This window comes from Tauraco erythrolophus, chromosome 2 (genome assembly GCF_009769465.1).
Source record: "Tauraco erythrolophus isolate bTauEry1 chromosome 2, bTauEry1.pri, whole genome shotgun sequence".
Classification (NCBI taxonomy): Eukaryota; Metazoa; Chordata; class Aves; order Musophagiformes; family Musophagidae; genus Tauraco; species Tauraco erythrolophus.
In genome coordinates this window covers 33,385,389-33,406,523 of record NC_141466.1, presented here as the reverse complement: position 1 = coordinate 33,406,523, position 21,135 = coordinate 33,385,389, and the positions used below count along the sequence as shown (strand labels likewise).

General features: G+C 38.8%; 1 protein-coding gene across 1 annotated transcript in view; it reads right to left on the bottom strand.

Annotated features, from left to right (window-relative positions):
* UBE3D (ubiquitin protein ligase E3D) overlaps positions 1-21,135 on the bottom strand; it is a 60,688-nt gene that overhangs the window by 25,526 nt on the left and 14,027 nt on the right. The window contains exons 5-9 of the mRNA XM_086631973.1: positions 20,839-21,070; positions 15,771-15,840; positions 13,225-13,294; positions 12,218-12,326; positions 5,571-5,740 (exon numbers count right to left, since the gene is read on the bottom strand). Of these exons, the coding sequence (XP_086488099.1) occupies positions 5,571-5,740; positions 12,218-12,326; positions 13,225-13,294; positions 15,771-15,840; positions 20,839-21,070 (651 nt within the window). The remainder of the gene's footprint in view (positions 1-5,570; positions 5,741-12,217; positions 12,327-13,224; positions 13,295-15,770; positions 15,841-20,838; positions 21,071-21,135) is intronic.

Genomic DNA, 21,135 nt, shown 5'->3' with positions numbered 1-21,135 from the left:
TACATGGAGAGACACTCCACATGATGTGTTCTTAGTTTGGTCCTATATCCTATCTCCATATCCAGTCGCTCTCCTGGAGACTGGAACAAGAGGGATGCTTCTTTCATTCACAGATGACATGCAGCTGGGAAGGGTCATCAGTACGCCACATGTTGGAAATCAAAATGGCTATGGCCAACAGGGAAGAAGGCTCTGAACAAAATTAGGATGTAATTTGACAAAGGGCAAATGCAGAAAGACAGGGAGGAAGGCTGTTTATTAGACTGCAATCTAACTGGAAAGGATCTGATGATCAACACAGATCAAGAAATTGAACATGAATCAACATGTTCATAATAATGCAGATGCCACACAAGGGATAATCTTCTCAGCAATGTTCAGCCTAACTCAGAGCCCAGTTTTGTCAGAGCAGGTTTCGAGATCAGCCACCCCTCGTTATCGTTCCAAATGTGTTAATTATCATTGTGGCTGGTACCACTCAGCCAGCAAAGAGCTTAAATGTTTTTTTCATTTGCATTTTTAACATTTAGAGTTATACTGAATGTAAGGTACAGCAATAGATATGCCAGTGATTTACTGGAGGAAAGAGAGAGAGAGTTCTGTCACTCAGTGAAGCACATGGTGTTGTTCACAGGACATAATTCCTAGTTCAAGGGGAAAAAACACTTCCATATCTAAGGAAGAGAAGGAAACATTACGTTAATTATAAAGAACTGCAAAACTATGGTCTGAATAAAGAAGGAATAAAACTAGTTTTGGAGTGAGACCTTAAGTTTCTCCTGACATCCTAGAAGCCTTGAACAGAAAGATCACATATAAAAGCTACTACGCTCCCCTCAAGAGAAATATCCAAGTTCATCCTAAGGAATCTGAACCGAAGGGTTCCTTCAAAAAGAGCATGCCTAAATAAGAATTATTAGGCAATCCCAGTTAGGCTCTCTCAAGCAGAGGCAGCTTGCCAGGGTAGAATTTCACAAAGCCCAAGACTTCGACTGCTACCATGGAACCATGTATTTATCTCAGACTAAATAGATTTATGCTTGTGTAAGTAGACTAAGTACAGATTTTCTTTCATTTCTTCACCCATATTCTACAAATGTGTGATTATGTTATTATATGTATATATTACGAATAAAGGCTTTTATTTCTAGTTTACCTTAATCTGTCTTAACTTATGGCCCAGCTACCCAGCACAGACTTTGTTGTGTTCACAGGTAAGAAAGGTGCTTCCCCTCCACTCGCACAGATCAGATGCTGGCACTGCAGGAATCAGACAGGAACCAACTGTACCTGGCATGCAACAGGATATCAGAGTGCACGCTTATCCCTTGGAACTGCTGGGGTCCAGGTCACAAGCAGACCTCCTGCTGACTGCTTCCTACACAGCAGGTATCCTTGCTTACTCCCTACTCATGAGGAGTAGACCATGGGTTGTGAAACCTTTGCGTTATTTCAAAGGCAGGTGCGTGTGCAGAAACAAGCAAGCGAAGTATTGTAATTATTATGGGAATGCGGGCATCTAAAATATTTGTAACTTGCACTATTCAAGAAATCAGACGCTTTGCTCAGAATTCTTGAAATAGTATTTGAAATCTAAATGCAAACAGATTGCATTACGTAAGTTGTACTGGTTTTGATGGTTTTGCTTCTGCTGTGTTTATATTCCTGTTCAATACAGAAAGACTTCAGTCTTATTGCACACATCCAGGCAGGACTTCAAGCCAACTGGTAAATGTGTTAGCAGAAACAGACTGAAGTGCTAATGTTCTTTTTACTGTTCTTTACTAGAAATATAAAAATGGGCAAACAATACTAAACCAATAATTACTTTCGTTTCTGAACCTTAAAAAGAACCCTCTGTTCTTTCTCTTCCGTTTTTGCATTTGTCCAGGGACTGCACAGCGAAGATGTCAACTACTGTCAGACGAAAGTTAAAACCTCAGTTGTGCCTTCTGCTCACTGCAAAATCTCAAAGATAAATACAAAGTAATCTTCAGAAACAAGTGATTTGTAACTAGTCTGTCTGGGGAAATGGAAAGAACTGAATATAATCTCACACTAAAATTTTGCTGCTAAGAATTCCATTCAAGAAAAGCAGCTGTGAATGCTAGGTAAGTGACTAAGTAGATATGACTTTTATCTCAACAACCCATCAAAGTAATTGAGCGTGTATTAAGGTAATTAAATCTTCTCCGTGACAAAGAATTGAAACTTGAAAAGTAAGACTGTAAGTTACACTTCTGTAAGACTTATGAGTGGTAAGTGAAGTATCTTTCATTTTAGAGCAGGTAGTGAGTGGTTCTTGCAATATCTCCCATTCTAAGAATAAGTGGTTTAAATGATAATACTTTAAGATGTATTTTTGATCACTAAATAACATTTAGATCACAGAGGTTTTCCAATGCCAACTTCTGAAGCCACTACATTAATAAAGGTAATTTTTCACTTACATGAATAACATTAATAATGTAGTATGACCTTTTCTCTAAATATTAGAATTCTGAATTCTCTTCTTATGTCAGACTTTATTTCAGCTATTCAATATTGGATCTGTTTGAAAAATAAAAAGGACACACTTGGCAACATGCAGGATAAACACTATGATGAATCACACGTTCTTGTAAGGTGTATATTTCTCCTAAGAAAATATTTAAATTCTTATGCACGTTTGCTTGTCTGTGGGAGACAGCATTTTTGTTGTACTTTTATGAGGTGTTATGCTATAAATTGGTTATGTACTGACTGAGTCTGGAGCGAATGTCTCCTAAATTTTAAATACATCCGCACCCCTTTAAACCTATCATCTAGTTTCCAAGAGTCTAAAGCAAAAACGACGAATGCAAACCACTATTTAAGTGTGACCTACATGAAAACAATGCTTTCTCTTCTATCACTTGTCGTGGGCTAGGCCGCTCTGGCAACCAAACCCTACAGTCGCTCACTCCCCCTCCCCCAGGGATGAGGGAGAGAATCAAAGAAGAAAAAGAAAAGAGATCCGTGGGTTGAGATAAGAACAATTTACTACTACCGCTACCAATATATATATATATATGGATATGTACAAGGATAAACATATACAAACGAGTGAGGTACAGTGTAATTGCTCACCACCCCTTGACTGAGGCCCGTCTCGTCCCGAAGCTGCAATCCCAAAACAGATAAATCCCGATACCGCAATCCCGGATGAATGGGAGGCCCCGAGACAGACAGCGAGAGGAGAGAAAACACTGAGAGTCCGAAAGTGAGAGTCCCGGAAGGGCAAAAGCCCTTCTTTCCGGCTGACCCTCACTTTTATACTGGGCATGACGCTGCATGATATGGAATGCTAATTGACCAGTTTGGCCCTCAATCGTAAGTTCAAGTACAAATCGTAAGGAGAGTCATGGACCCCTTGTCCCGGCCATGCTCTCTCCTTATCCTGTTGTGCTCCTGCACACTGGCAAGAACACGGCAAGCTGAAAAGTCCTTGAGACCTCAGTGCCAACTATAAACATCAGCTTGCTATCAACATTCTTCTCAGAGCAAGCTTCTGAGTAAAACCAAAACACGGAGCTCTTCTAGCTGCTAAAAAGAAGAGCTAACTCTGTCCCAGCTAAAACCAGGACATCACTGCAGAAACAAAAGCAGAAAATAGCGCTAAAATCACACTCCATCACCTGCGAACACTGGAGACGCTGCTCAATCAATATTCTCTTATCTTTGCTCTCCAACAGATAAAGGCTTTAACATGTTAGGCAGTGTATGTTTTTCATAATGCAGACTTCAAGCTTGCTGAAATCAAATGTTTTCTTTATGAGGGCTCCAGTAGACTTGGACATGGAGCTGCTGGAGGGGGTCCAGAGGAGGGCCACGAAGATGATCAGAGGGCTGGAACACCTCTCCTCTGAAGACAGGCTGAGAGAGTTGGGGCTGTTCAGCCTGGAGAAGAGAAGGCTCCAGGGTGATCTTATCACAGCTTCTCAGTACTTAAAGGGGGCCTACAAGAAAGCTGGAGAGGGACTTTTTACAAGGGGGTGTAGTGATAAGACAAGGAGCAATGGCTTTAAATTGAAAGAGGGCAGATTTGGATTAGATATAAGGAAGAAATTCTTCCCTCTGAGGGTGGTGTGGCACTGGAACAAGTTGCTCAGAGAAGTTGTAGATGCCCCATCCTTGGAAGTGTTCAAGGCCAGGATAGATGAGGCTTTGGGCAACCTGGTGTAGTGGAGGGTTTTCCTGCCCATGGCAGGGGGGTTGGAACTAGATGATCTTTGAGGTCCCTTCCAACCCTAACCATTCTATGATTCTATGATATCCAAGAAAAACATTTATATGGCATTACAGTCAATCATCTTCCTCACCCCTTCTCTTTCCCATTCTCTCAGGGCTCCATTTCTTTTTGAAATAATGCCACCACTAGGCTTAAAGCACGTTACAGTTAAACACACAGAGGCTAATTTGATAAGCCAACGAACTTCTGAGTCTTATCTAAAAAGGACATTCCTTTTGAGGATACGCTATATGCTGAGAGTATGCTCTACTGATATAACATTATTCACATTACTCTGCTAGGCTACGTGCACAAGTATCTTCTAACAGGGACACTGTTAGATGCATTGTCCATGTATACAGGTATCATAGAATCATGATACTATCAGGTATGATGATTACACTAATTTATTATGATCCACCAGACAACACCTGTTGTACTGAAGACAGCTTGTTTTAAACAGATAAATTCCAGTCCTGCGAACAGCTCTGTATCTTGCAAAACAAAGCATAATTTTAAGGCAAAAAAGTCAAGACTGAGGCTGGAACAGGTAGGTATAATTTGCTAAACTAATGTAACTATCTACCTCTGCCCTCTTGGATTCAGCTGCACCAAAGAGGTCCAAATTCTTTACTGTGGAAGTGCAGAGGGTTATTCCCACAAATAACTTGACAGATGAGATCAGATTTTCACTCAAAACACAGAAATGGAAGGCAAAGAGGAAGACCTGGCTAAACTTATGCATCATTCAGGAGTCAGTCCATGCTCCTTATCTCCCCTCAATTTTTCCTCCTCCCTGAATTACATGACCTGTAGCTATGGCTGCAGAGCATATTCTGAGATCGTACAGACAGAACTCACTGCCCCTCCATGGGATTCACGGCACCATAATCCTCCCAGATTCTGCCAACAGAGCCGGAAAAATGACCAAGCTCTAAAAGTGCACAGTGAGTTAACACAAGGAAGAAATGCATAAATGAAAAAGCACATTACACTCCTGTGTAACAGAGACAACTTCTATTTGTATCATATACCTGTTATCTACACATGCCCCTAGAAACAACATAACTCTTTGGTCTACGTTTTAGTATTACAGTGCAAAAATTTAACAACCAGATTCTCTCTGGCTGTAACATAAACCAAATACTATTTCTCTGGCATTTTGATTTAAAAAAAAAAAAAAAAAAAAAAGTATGCAATTTCAAAGTGATACATCTCTCAGATTAATGGACTGGCCAAAGAACCTCAAAGACATATTGCTGCCCTGAAATGCAAAATAAATCAAAGACCAGAACCTGAGGTCAGAAAAGGCTGTACTTACTCTTTATTCCTGCTTTTAATGCACGGCTGGTAAAGGACTTTGACAGCATTCCAGGTCCCCACTGGTCCAGAGCCAGGCATGAAAATATCTTCAAACAGTGTAAAAACACTGAGAGAGGAAGAACTTCCTAAAGACTCCACCAGCAATGTGTCAGAATTTAAAAGCCATATCTATAAATGAAGAAATAATTTATTTTACTGAAGATGACATCAATTTCAATTTGTTCCTTTACTCTGATCCTAAATCAGCTGATACCAAAGCTACATTCTTAACAAAGTTTCTAACAAAGTGTTAACAGCCATAAATCGATATTTTATTATTCAGCACAGTCTGCACAGCCTCTAGTGGGGAAAAATGGGTTAATACAATAAACTGACGCCCGATTTATCACAGTCACTCTTAAGATCATTATTTCTGTGAAGCTGCCTCTTTTTTGTGGCTGCAGCACATTCCCTTTGATAGTAAGAAAACAAACAGTCTCAAGTCATCTGTTTCAGTACCAAATGGATTGTTTCTCTAATTTCGCAGTCTTTTAGGAATTAGTCAAGCATATGGTGTTGAACAACTGAGGGCTAAAGACAGAGAACTGAAAGACTGTCCAGTGGAATTGGCAAAAATTAAAGACTTTTAGTAAAAGCGTGATAGTTGTGACTGGATGGAGCTAAGACATGCAAGGAAAAAGACAGCAATTTTGTGGTCTGAAAGGAAAGCTGAGATTTACAACCAGTTGTAACAGACCTTTACTTGGAAAATAAATATCAAATTTGATAATGGGACTGACATTCTTAAGCACTACTTGCTTACAGCAATTCATGGGATATTTACTGGGGAGCGACTTTAGAAATACGAACTTTTTGCATCACACTATAGACCTTATTTAATCTTTGAGTGACCGTGCATCAGTGTTCCAACTTGGATTCAGGGCTTTAATGCTAAGAACTGTACAAAGAAGTCAGGCTTTTCCTTTATTCACAGCCTGCAGTACTGAAGTGATCTGAGTTACCAATGGAAATCAATTTTTGCAAGTCCTGAGCCTGTATGAAATGTTTATATATGAAATATTTATCATAGAAAACAGGATGTATGTAGTGCTGCTCACTAGAGAGTAATCTTCTGCTTCTCATGACCTAATCAGCTTTAAGTAAAACAAGTTACATGATGTTAGGTAGCAGACATATGACATCCCCCATGGAGAGGGAAAGCCACTGTTAACAGGACACATAGTATATATGGTAATTGAATGCAACAGTCACAATTTATCAGAGCCCAAGGCTCAGAACATTACAGTGGAACCTCCATAAAGGAGGAATGAGATATATCAATAAAGATGTCCTGGGAGGAGATGGGAGGAGGAAAATCACTTTAGCATATGCACATAAATGATGATAAGCAACCACACTTGGCTTAGCAAGTGGCTGTTTATCAGTTTTGCTCTGGTAACTCACTGTACACATAGCCTAAACAGCGAAATATACCTCATTAGCTAGGACCATTACACACGGTGCTTTAAGCCAAGTGTTGAAGAGGTGTTGGAGAAAATGGGGAAAAAAGAGAAGTGTCCTACACACACAGGCCACTGCCAACAGGCTTAGCTTTCACTAAACACAGTTCCAAAGATGATCCGAGGGCTGAAGCACCTCTTCTATGAAAACATTCTGAGAGAGTTGAGGCTGTTCAGCTTGGAGAAGAGAAGGCTTCGAGGGCACCTTCTAGCAGCCTTTCAGTACCTAAAGGGGGCCAACAAGAAAGCTGGAGAGGGGCTTTTTACAAGGGTGTGTAGTGATAGGACAAGGGGCAATGGATTTACACTGAAAGAGGGGAGATTTAGATTAGATCTAAGGCAGAAATTCTTCACTCTGAGGGTGGTGAGGCACTGGAACAGGTTGTCCAGAGAAGTTATGGATGCCCATTCCTGGAAGTGTTTAAGGCCAAGGCGGATGGGGCTTTGAGCAACCAGATCTAGTGCAAGGTGTCCCTGCCCATGTCAGGGGAGTTGGAATTAGATGATCTCTAAGGTCCCTTCCAACCCAGACCAGTCTGTGATTCTAAACTATTAACACTGCCCTGTGAAGGAGCCTCCTGGGATGCTTTTCAGAAGGTCTATATCCTTCAAACTAGTCTAGGGAGCAATGCAGCAATAGCTGTCTGCGCCTTTCAGAATCCTTCTGCAACTTGCTTTAAGAGACATCAACCAAACCATTTCACTTGCAACACAGTCCATCTGAAAAGTACTTCCTTCTACCACAAGCCTTGGTATGTGGCATCTGACAATAAGGTTCCATGTTCAGAGAATGTCTTTGTCTTAACAGCAATGCAACAGATCTGTAATAATACTTCAGCACACAATACAGAGAAAGCAAATGAATCTTTGCAGGTAGAAGGACATTTGCCTATGAAAAAAGCAACTTCTGAACCACACTTGCTTCTTTAGGCAAGAATTTCCCTCTTCCTCATGCAGGAATTATTTTTGGTTGCTTTTGGTCTGAATGAACACTGATTCACCAAGACTCAGTGTGTTAGAATCATAGAATGGTTAGGGCTGGAAGGGACCTTCAAAGGTCATCTAGTCCAACCCCCCTGCAACAAACAGGGATATCTCCAACTAGATCAGGTTGCTCAGGGCCTCGTCCAACCTGGCCTTGAACGTCTCCAGGGATGGAGCATCCACCACCTCTCTGGGCAACCTGTTCCAGTGTTCCACAACTCTCATGGTAAAAAATTTTTTCCTAATATCCAACCTGAATCTACCTCCCTCTATTTTAAAACCGTTACCCCTTGTCCTATCACAACTGGCCCTCCTGAACAGCCTCTCCCCATCTTTCTTGTAGGCCCCCTTGAGGTACTGGAAGACCGCTATAAGGTCACCCCGGAGCCTCCTCTTCTCCAGGCTGAACAGCCCCAACTCTTTCAGCCTGTCCTCATAGGAAAGGTGCTCCAGCCCTCTTATCATCTTCGTGGCCCTCCTCTGGACCCTCTCCAACTGGTCCATGTCCTTCTTATGTTGGGGGCTCCAGAACTGGACGCAGTACTCCAGGTGAGGTCTCACGAGGGCAGAGTAGAGGGGGAGAATCACCTCCCTCGACCTGCTGGCCATGCTCCTCTTGATGCAGCCCAGGATGCGGTTGGCCTTCTGGGCTGCAAGAGCACATTGCCGGCTCATATTGAGCTTCTCGCCCACCAGTACTCCCAAGTCCTTCTCCTCAGGGCTGCTCTCAATCCATTCACCACGCAGTCTGTATTTGTGCCTGGGATTGCCACGACCCAGATGTAGGACCTTGCATTTGGCCTGGTTGAACTTCATGAGGTTGGTATGGGCCCACCTCTCCAGCCTGTCGAGGTCCCTCTGGATGGCATCCCTCCCTTCCAGCGTGTTGACGGCACCACACAGCTTGGTGTTGACTCAAAGCAGTTTGTACACGTTACGTCTGGCTAACATAAATTCAAATTTTCATCTGTGCTTTCAACCATGTTACTCACAATGTACAATCTTTCCTTCCTCTCTACTACTTCGTATAGCAGTGCCTGCACAACCAAATTCCTTTGATATTAACTCCAGTAAGATAAGAACCTTCACAGAAAGATAAATAGGTAAAATTTAGAATGTATTCATACTGCAGATTGATGACCTTTTCTGAAATGACAGCACTGGGAGAAAGTGTTTGGTTCTTTTTTGTTGTTGGTTTGTTTGGTTGGAGTTTTTGTGGAGGAAGGTTGTTTCGTTTTTTAAATCAACTTGTCAATAGGCTTCAAAGTTGTTCTTAGGAGAAAAGCTGCAATAAATCTCAGTTACACTTCATGGGATGTGATCCAAACAGCTGAAATATTGTGATTTACATTCTGTGATCAGTTTCCTAAAATCACAACCTGTGTCTCCAGCATCCCTTTATGGACAATTAAGCACCAATTTGAATTTAACGTGCCTAAAAAAAAGCTGTTGCACTTCCTTGAGAGCTCTTTCTTAGTTATTGCAGACACTACCATTACTTTCGTCATCGCACAGGTCAGTAATGCAAACATCTTTCATTACACCTTCTTTGTCCTCACATTCAGACTATACAGATAAAGACGTGGTCTTCCTCACACTTAACGAAGAATAAAACTCTCTAAGAGAGCTGGGTAGCTAAGTCTCAACAAGGTATCCATTATTTCACATCTTGATTATTGCAATGTCCCCCTCTAACTTTGACAAATGCAAACTTGTTCTACTCATGCCCTCCAATACATGTTCCAAGAATCAGTATCTGACTGACGGGTCTCTCCCATTTTGTTACTTATGTATTTTCTTGGAGTATCTTCCCACTCCCTTCTCCACTCACTGTTGAAATACAAGCTGCCTTACTTTCAAAGCATTTTACAGCCTAATCCCATTCCATTCATTCAGTACTGAAAGACTGGAGTTAGCATTCAAATACTACAAACTCTACCACACACTTTTTGATTTTCACAGATGTATCTTTTGGGGTTTTACCAGGATGACCCTAACCATGGGATGAATTCCCTCTATCTATCCACAAAACTACTTATTTACCTCTTTCAAATCTATCCTTTATTAAAAGCACAGAAAAAAAATTGACATCTATTAAGATGCTGCTATGCTGACCAATAATGTACCATTTTGCTTGTGTTCTCTCATCTGACTATCCATTTGCTGTCCTCATCTTATTCTTAGCTTGTAAGTCATGCAACTTCAAGGTATGGAACCCTTCAACAGTGAAGAGAGGAGGCAAGTGATTAATCTTTTAGAGAATATGAAGAGGGCAGAGATATAGTTAGAATATGTAAGGAAATCTCTATAAGCCACATTATTTTTCTTCTGAGACAAGAGACTTTTATTTATTGTCAGCCTTTTAAAAAAGAACATAGAAGTATATAGCTTTCAGTAATTTGGTTATCACCAACTTAAATGACAGAAACTCAAATGATGATATCTGCAGACTATCTACAGATGATCTCTGTAACTGGTAATGTTAAGTGATACATGCAGAGGAAATAAAGAAAATGAGTATACATAGTATTTATGGTTTAGAAAAAATTAAAAAGATTTGCCAGAGACTTCAACCTTAATTACCACATACATAGCCTAACCTGTGTGCATTCAGGTACATAAGTACAAACACTGGGAATGAGAATCTTTGGCTCACTGTCAAAACAAACAAGTGGGACAGCTGGTCCATGATACATCAGCCACGAGACCACTTGTGCATTCACAGCCTCAAGCACCTATATTTTTTACTGTTCAGCTGTTTGCAATCATTAATATAAACAGTGCTTAACATTACACTTGTGTCCACACGGCCTCTGAGTCCTAAGACTTAACCCATGGCTCCAGAACACCAGCTGGTGTGTACACAGTACCCAGAACCTCACCTCGGACATGAGTAAAGGCTTTCTGATGTTAAACACCAAAAAATACTAGTAACTCACTAATAAAAAGGAAGGGATGCCAACCAGAAGCCAGTCCCTATGTTAATTCAGCCTGTTGCTCTAATCAATACGTTGGCACAAATGCAGCTCATAGATAGGAGTAACAACAATCTGCTAAATAACTTGATTTTTCTGTTAGAAAATAACCAACTCATTCTACAGAAGCTACTAGACTTAAGCATCAGTATATCAGGTAACTTGGAAACATATAAGCTACAAGGGAAAAATCGTAATAATTTTTAATGACTCCTCATTTAGATTATTCATAGTGACAATTATGGGTCTGCTCATGAGACCTTATTTTATCATCACAGAAGAAGTATTTCTCAGTGTTGTATAAATGTTATCTTGGCGCTAAAATTAATTTAAAAGAAATAAATATACACTTAACTCAGAATCTGGATGTTCAGAAATTACAGAACTTGGACAATGTATATATAAAACAGTTTGTTTAATTAGATTGCCTACCTCAACAAAGTAAATCTATAAGTTTATCCAGGGCAGGAATCTACAATCGTGTATTTCTTTATCTTCTTCTCTATGAATTACTCGTATAAACTGCAAAATTACAAATTCTGTGCCTATATTTAGTTCATGAATAAAAGAAAACATCCCTGTTTATACCAAATGCATAGTATTAAGGTAATTCCAGACTCAAATTTCTATCCATCTTAAAAGTTTGAGGAATTTAGCTGTCACTATTTAAATATCAAGCTTAACCAAGTTTAACAGCATTAGAACATTAAGTATAATAGGCAATTTTATTTTTGTTTGTACTTCACTTTGCAATGCAATGCACTGACATTAGTAGTCTCTGCTGACTTAAGACAATATTTGTGAAAGATGCTATACAATTTGATGAACTTCTAGTGATTAAAGATAAGAAGTACTGGAGCAAGAAGAGGAGATATATATACTATAGAGTCAAAACTTAGACTTTCCATACTTTCAGAACAGAAAATACAGTTTTTTCTGTGTAACTTGTGGTGCATTTTTAGTATTTTCATTGCTGTATTAACAGAGAAAATTTCTATATGTACATCTACTTATATTAAAAAACGGGACAATTTCTTACTTGAACAGAACTACTCAGAACTACTTCAAAACAAGAATTTGAATTAATTAAATTTTTTTTTACACATACAATCATGATCAGCATAAATAATACATTGTAGGAGCTGGGATTCATAGGTTAAACTTTCTCAAGATAACAAAAAACTTACCAGAATATAGATTTTTCCATCATCCCCTTTTATGGTGAATCTAAATGTGCTTTTAGCAGAGGACAATTCCACAAGACACTGAGCAACCATGCTCTGTATGAATAGAGACCTGTTTAAGAATTAACCGCGTATTATGTTTTCATAACAACTACATGGGCAAAGTCATTCCTATCAATGCAGTACAAGTATATGAGCATCTCCACACTGCCAACTCCACCACATCCTACAACCACTTTTTATCCTACAACCACTTTTTACTAAGAGATGTGGCTTCTTCGTCTTTCTCTCCCTTCAATGCCAGAGGACTTTCTATTTCCTGCAACAGGATTTTTTTAGTAGATCAGCAGTCTAAATTGCTCCACATCCTTTATTTTGTCCAACATTAAAGGCCAAATGCTGAATAACTTTTTTCCCTATTGTATTTTACACATATGAACACAAAGATCAGAGTGACATAAATATTTCAAATATAATTCACAAAAGGAAAGAACCGTGACTGATACATACTGCATGATACAAGATAGCTAGATCAAGTTCTATTTCATCTTCGTTTTCACTTCAAACTGAATTACTTGAAAATTCAAAAATCTCACTTCCAATTAAGCATTTCCAAACTTACTTAACTTCACATAATGTAATCTTTCATTTCCATAATTAGTCACCAGATGTCATGCAAACAAACAGTTCAAATTAAATAAGTATTGTATTTTGTCTTATCATCTGCATAGTGAGACACTGTGACAAATTATACACAATCTCTGTCCTTCTGCATCATACACACACACAAACAAGCACATACAAAGACAAGCAAGTAAAATTGTACATGAATGAATCCTGACTATATTACCTTTACAGTGCTTAATTCTATGATGATTACATATAATTTTACTGCACTTTGTTATTATAAGTAATTATTCAAGAAACAAAAATTTTGCTACATTTCTAGCATCCTTCCCAAAACGTAAACCTGAATACATTATCTGATTCTTTTAATTTTTATTTTTTACCTTGGTGTTGTGCTGAAACTTCGCTCAGATGGCCAAATAATCACCTCGGTGACGTAATATTTAATGGTATCTAAAATGACAAACATTTTTGAAGCACAGCAGAACAAAAGACTTGTTAAGAATAGACTGTAAACCACCGTATCACTACACTAATTAAACTTCAGTTCGGCACTCAATTAAGAGATGCAGTGGATTGTTAAATTCTGCTTTGGTTTGTGGGAGGAGAAGCAACCAATAACAGAAAACATACATTGCCAGAAGAAAACTGCTCTGAGCTAATTACATGATCTGCAGTTTGTCATTCATATTGATCCTTGTTTAACAATGGGAAACAATCATCTTGAAACAAAACAAGCAAGAGCTCAAGCCAAACCTGAAAGATGAATTGAAAGAACTTTCCTAAAGCACTGAGATCAGCACAGCTTACGTAAGTATTTTAGTACCCTCTGCTGCTCAGTAATGCTGCAGTGAATCACGAGAGACAGTTTTAATAACAGCACACACAAGGGAATAATTTTCTTCTTTGCTCAAAGAGCAGAATAGAACTTATTTCCAAAAATTGCACTAACTCAACACTAATACTGCATACATTTTGAGTTTCAATGTAACTGTTCCCCAAAAGCTCCACTGAGACAGCCTTTAACACTAAATGGAAGTGTTTGAGTACAGAATTTAATCCCCATCAATAAAGTCAGGTCAAAGATAATCATATTGAAGCTCTGGGTCTATGCTACAACCATAGCCTAACCAGAGGGCCAGCAGAACAGGTTAGGCATATAGAACAATAAACTAATTCCACTAAGCTTTAGCATGTGAACAACAGCAAAGATTCCTCAGTTACATAAATTTTAACGGTGGAAGTGACTGTCTCATCTGATCTCTGTCCACACACACCATTAAAACTGGATGAAAGCAAGCATTTCAGGAAGACACTTAAGATGTTTAAAGATTCCAAAGGCTTGGTAATCCCAAGTACTACACTTGGTAATCCCAGATAAGTACTACACCTTTTTTAATTATCCTCACTTTTAGGAAATTATATTTTACCTCTAAGTTTAATTTTAGTCTGCTCCACGCTGTGCCTAGTCCTGGGAGACAGGAGAAAAAGAAGCCAGCTCAGTCATTCTAGCTCCCCAGCTGTTACCCTGAGTAAGGAATTGGTACTACTGCTGCAAGGGCATTGGGAATTACGGAGATGTTTGCTTGCAGAGAGATAGAAGATGGGATTTCCCAAGAAAAAAAATCGTATGAGTACATGGGAATAGAGTTGGGAGAAGGAACAGTCGACAGGGGAATTTCAAAGCCAAATCTGGCCTCCACAGCCACACCACTCTCATCCAGCTTTATTTTCAAAGCTCTGATTTCTGCTCATGAGGAAGCACCAAAGCAGGGCAGTCAAGCCTGCTCTCTAGCCTCTTTTCACAGAGACGGTTCTGCCTAGACTTACACCATACATCTCTGGTTAGTTTTTTGTCTGTTCTTTGAACTCTGCGTTAAATTTCCTACAGTACTGAAGAAACATGGTCAAAACAATGGACATGCTATCTAACTTCCGTCATGTACAGAGTCCAGATCAAATCCCCGCACATCTACACAGTATTTGTCTTTTCCCATATCCACTGATCACATCAATTACTGGTTGCTACAACCATCTGAAAGCTTAGATTAAGGCTTGTCCAAAGACACAACCTGCTTTCTGGGCTTTCAAACATCTTACCTTACATTGGTTTTATTAAAGTCTGTACTGTTCAGATCCCTGTACAGGACAATCAGAACCTTCTTTCATAGAAGATCTTCTGTCTTGCATCTCCTCATGACTTATTTCTTAAACAGGCTTTGCATTTTCTGAGAAGTTTTTATATTCTCTAGATCTCTGAACTGAGCCAGGCTTACACTGGCTGATGCAGTGGAGTAGAGGGAGAATGAAAGAATGAACCCTGCTACTAACAGTCTTATAATTGCTTCTCTCCTGTTAATAACTGCATTTTAAAAGCCACCAGAGACCCATCTTTTTACTACTTCAGGTAAACCCTGAAGATTCAATATAATAACAGCTTTTAAACCAACAATCTCATCATCTCATGATCAGATGGTGAGAGATAACCTGTCTTTTTGACAAGGTTTTCTTTCCATGAAACCAGGCTGGCTGTTAGCAATCATATATTTAGCTTCTAGTTCTGTGTTGATCGGGTTCTGAATGAACCTTTCCATTACTCTGTAGGACTGAGCGAATAAACAACCGGTAATTTCTCAGGTCTCCTTTTTTACTGGGACTCCTAGAAAACTAGAATCATGCACTGAGTCTTCCAAAGCTTTGGAATTAGCCAAATACACCACAGAAACAAGGATGAGGAAAGTCCCTGTTGTAAGTCACTTTCAAGGTCTAACAGTAGAAGCAATAACTTCTCTGTTCCAGAAGCGAATGAGACAAACACACAGGAATCAGTCCTGCACCTTACTGATAAACTACTTTCCTCCACAGTTTTTAACCGCCAGTGCTCAATGGCTGATGCAGTAAAGTCTAGTTTGGTTTGTACATCCCATACCTGACGATACTGTTTCTCCCAGCATTGTCTTGCAGCGCTTACAAATTACTTTGGTATTTTCCTTTGATTTCTGTAGGACAAAGAAATGTCATTTAAATGTCACTCAGTTATTCTGAAAAAGGAATGTATAATTTTAACATACTCTCCAGAGTAGATAGTGAACTTCGTATTTGTTTCTGTTCTCTTTATGTTTACATATACACAGATTTGCATTCACTATTTCAGCCCTCTACACTTTGACTTGCTTGCAAGTTTCATACTAGTTTTAAAATCTGGCCATATATACCGATCACACAGCACAACCTGTAATAGCCCACAGGACAATCTCGTAATATTGAGTGACTGGATGATAAAATGACAAGGTAAACTTGATTTTAATAAGAGTAAAATAATGCACATGAAAAGAACTACTCCAAAATACGTACATAAAATATTACATGCAATGTGACTATCACCATTCCATAGAAAGTTCTAGCCACTGTGGACAGTTTTATAGGAATACCAGTTCAATGTTCAGCAGAGAGCAGCAAATGTCCACAATGTATTCTGAATTACTAGGAAACAGCTGAAGAATACAAGATATTCCAGAAAGATGTGGTGGATTCTGTTCTTGAATAATCCCTTTCTCTCAATTCAAGCGGAAGCAGAAAAGGTGTTGACAAAGAATAATTGTCAGAGGTGCAAAACAGCTTCCATATGTGGCAAGAAAACACACGCAATGGGAGAAAGCATGAAAGACAGAAAACGGGGGTATCACTGAGAAGTATAAAATCACAAATATTTAGGAAAAGCTGAAGAGGAAAAAGTCATTTACTCTCATAGCTCATGCTATGAAACTATAACCTAGTTTATATCAAAGAAAAGGAAGGTATTTGTCACACAATGTGTAATATAGTTTTGTACTCACTACAGGAAAGTATTTTTCACATTAGAAGTATACATAAGCTCAAAATGTCTTCAGAAAAGTCTTCAAGAAGTCCTTCAGAAATTGTCTTCAGGGAAGCAATGTTTATCAAGGGCTTATTAAAAACAAAAAATGTGGATAACAACATCTTGTTCAAGAAGTCTCTACACTGGCCAAAACATCACTCAATACTTGCCTCATGCATCCATTACCGCCCATCGAAAAAGATCTAATTTCTGGATGAACCTGTGATCTGCCTAGTAATACTCCTACTAATTCCAGTAGTATAAAGATACAAGCAAGCGCAACTCCTACTTTAATCCAAAGTGTAAAGTCCAGAACTGGGTCTCTGTAGGCTTATTAACCTAGGTGTAGTACAGTACAGCTCTGGTCTGGTAGTAGTATGTATATACAACCACAATTACGCTCCTGAGTTAATAAACCATTCAGGAGCTAGAAATCCTGAGAATGTAATGAGAAGACATCTAAATTGGATTTTTATATGTGGTCTTTGTATAATCACTTTTATAATTGTTCATGCAGTACACAGTGCATATAAATATCCATGTGTAATTAAAAAACTACTGGTTTATTGGCTTGGTTTGTAAGTCCAAACAAGTCACTATCAACTTGAAAAATCATATTGCAGCACATGCCTACAAAAATAATATCTAAATTTAGCATAAATTAAACTAATTGAGGGGAAAAAACTCCAAATCTGTATTTTTCTGTAACCTTTGTAAAAGATACGGATAAAAAGAAAAATGTAACATCTTCAGAATTAGTGAGATGATTACTGCAAAAATTGATCTACAAAGTATGTTAAAATTTGGAATATCGTTTGGAAAACTGCTACAAAAGTAATTTCTAGAACATAAGTACACCTTAGAGATAAAGAGAGATACAGAGTTGCAATTCTTAGCGTGCTTAATGTAATAAGGTGGCAGCCAAGAGTCAGAATGATTAATCAATGGAACAGTTTACCAAGAAATGTGGTAAATTTGCATCATTTGAAGTATTAAATCAACACTGGACGTCTTTCTCAAAGATATATCTCAGATAGAACTGATTTGATGCTGGAAATACCTAACAGAGTTCTCTGATCTGTACTGTGCAAATAATGAACAGAAAGGACCACTCCAGCTCCACGAAAAGCAGGAATTGTCTCACATGGAATCTGAACTTATGATTACAAAGTCCTGCTTGTTCCTCACAAACCAGGAATCAAACTAAAAGCCCCACAGAAAGCCCAACAGCCTCTGTTAAGGCTTCAGAGAGCTGACTATGTTGGAAGTACAGGCCCCTTGTTAGGGATATAGGAAAAAAAATCTGGTTCATATATACGCAGTTATTCCCTTTCCCAATTCCTACCTTGCTACTCCTCTCAAACACACACAGTAAAATTACTCGCTTAATGTGAAGAGCAAGTGTAAGTAGATAGGGTTTTGTGAAAACCAGTATTTGAGGTTGATACAAATACTGCACAGTACAAGTATATAATATATAGTACTTCCTTAAAAGCTACAACTTGCAGGTTTTTTCCTGGCTGCAGTTACAGGTGCTAGCTGAGAACTGTGCAGTATGGTACCTAAAAAACACCACTAACTAACTCGTCCTACCACGCTTCAATGGAAAAAGTGATAGTTTTAGCTAGACTAATTAAATCAATATATCTATTTGACAACTTGCAGCTGCTGGCAATCTGCAGATGGAGGTGGATCACCAGACTAATATTTTCTGTTTCTATTCCTAAGGATCCCTGATATGGTGGCAGGGAAAATATTTTCCCCAAGAGATACTATTAGGATGCTGCAAGACCATGTGACGTTTAAAAACTGTGTTACAGTGGAAGACTAATAGATGTGAGAAATATGTTTGCAATGGACGGATGCTGTCTTGGTCCCACTGGAGGCTGGAAAAGATTGTTTAAGCATCTCTGCTACATTCCTGCTACTATTTTGGTCCTAGACAAACACTTTCCAAAGAACTGCAATGCAATTAAAAAAGAACTTTCATACTGAGGCAGACTGCAACAATATTCTCCAAAATGAGAACATTTATGCCAACAGCAATCCATCTTGCCTGTAACTTTCTATTACTCATATTATGGAAGAATTTTCTGTTTCAGTATGAGGGTTTTTTCCCTTATTAGTCCAGTTTCTGCTGGATCTTACAGTTTTGCTCATTTGCTTGGTAACCGAGTGATGCTAGAAATAAGCAAACACTGAAATGATAATCCATTGCAAGTGTGAAAGATGAAGAAAGAGGGATTTGACACAAACAAGGAAAGAATTCTCAACTTCAATGCAAGTGTAAGGAAGCAAACATGAAAATCCATCTTACTAAACTACTATTGTATGCCTCTGTCAGAAAATAGCCTCCTCCCTCATTCAAAAGTTCTGCTGTTATCCTGATTTGACCCACATCGCAGTAACACTTTTGTCCCACATCCTTTTATCATGTTTCTGCCTCAAAAACAATCCTTTTCAGGCAAACATTCTCTTTGATTGATTGAAGAAGTGTGTTGGGCAGACTGCTTCCCTGTCTTCGGGCTTCAATATGAACTCTATGCCTCTTCCCATCTTTGTTCTCATTGTTCTATGATCTCTTTTGAGACTACTGAAATGTGAGATAATTCATTTTGGGGACCTCTGGCAGAAAGCATTGTCCTCTTGGAAATTCAGAATCTTCTGCTCAGTCTCCTTCTTAAGGATACTTAGAAGAAATAACTCAAATTGCCACAGAGTTAATCCAAATTAATCTGCTTCTCCCATGCTGATATCCTTTCAGGGTATCAGTTCTTATTTTCCCTTCCCCATATTCTGCTTTCAAAGAACAACAGAACAAGAAAGCAAAGGGACCGCAGCTGCAAGACTCGCCGATATGGATTGCACGACAGAACTGCTCCCCAGGCAGATGGCTCCCTCGGATGCACTGCACCAGCAACCGTCGCACTGTGAGAATCCTGGTGATTTAACCGGAGATAATACAAATCCCTAATGATGATAAGCAGCAGCGGCAAACAGGAATCAGGATCTCTGGTGTTACTTCTCAACAGACTAAAAGTTTCATGTTGGGAACAGCAAGTCATCAGCTGTTACAGACCCAAGTTGCCAAGGCAGCAATGGTTCCCATAATTTAGAAGGATTTCAGTAATTAGGTTTAATACATGGTATCAAAAGGACGGTATCTGCAGGCCCAAACTTTGTCAGCACAAATACAGACAAGCAGATTAACAGACAAGGCTTTATAGAAATGTAGGCTTTGGCGAACTAATCTCCTGGATGTTCTTCTGAAGAAGAAAAGATTATTGCCTGAGCTTTTATACAAGTGCTAGATTTTCAAGCTGCGTAAAGCACTGAATTTTCTTCCTTCATGGGTTTTATCCCACCATTGAAACATAGGTATCCCTACAAATGTTTTCTTCCTGGTCAACAACAAATGTTGTTGTTTCTAAGCCAAATTACAGCCTTCTTCCTAGAGACTCAGCTGATGAATATATCCTCTCCTGGAACACCTCAGAAACATAAACATGAAGAGTTATAACCTGAGGTCCTTTTCACTAGACAGAGCAGTCAAATAAACACAGTTTCCTTACTATATTCTAAGAGTGTAAGACAGTCACATCTGAATGCAAAAAATTCTGATTTTTCCAAGTCTTTCTAAAGTTAAAAAAAAAAGAAAAAAAAATAATCACACCTTCCTTTGATCATATTTATGATTATCCATCTAGCCATAGTTTGAGAAGAAAAAAGCATTGTTACTCCAGTTTCCTCCTCATTCTTTGCACCACTATGCTTTGACAAACACCTAACTCATTATAGTTACTATCTTACTAAATGCTGATGTCCTTTACTCAGGATATTTTTGGGGGAAAATATCTGGATTTAGAAGTACATAATTAAATAGTTTCTAATTCAGTTTATAGGAGGAAGTTCTTGTATATCTAGGTCAACATCAAGACTATGGTGCATGCTTTAAAAAATGTAAATCATAGCTTAGAAAATGTTCTGGCTTCTGTACAACTGAAGGTCAACAACTCCCTACGACCTTCAAAAAAGCTCTGTAATACATTCAAATTAAATAAACTACTGACAAAAGTGTTTTACAATGAAAAAGGTCCAAATACATTCACTTAAGAATTATTCAAATAAAATATTTTACCAAGCTGGAGCCACTCTGAGAAGCATGGTGTCCAGTCTCTGAGCAGCACGTTGAAGATTCAGGCACATGCGATTCATTTCCTGAATTCAACAGAAGAAAAGTGTCTCCAAGAAAACAGTCATCATGCTGGGGGTGTAAAACGCTTCTGGCAAAGGGGTTAGGGTGACAACACCACTCTTCAACTAAAGCACTCCAGTCTTCACTTGGTAAAGGAAGAACTCTGAGAAATTTCCTAAGAGGAAAGAAGAAAAAATATTCTAATATATTATATTCTTATATATATATTCTAAAAGAGAG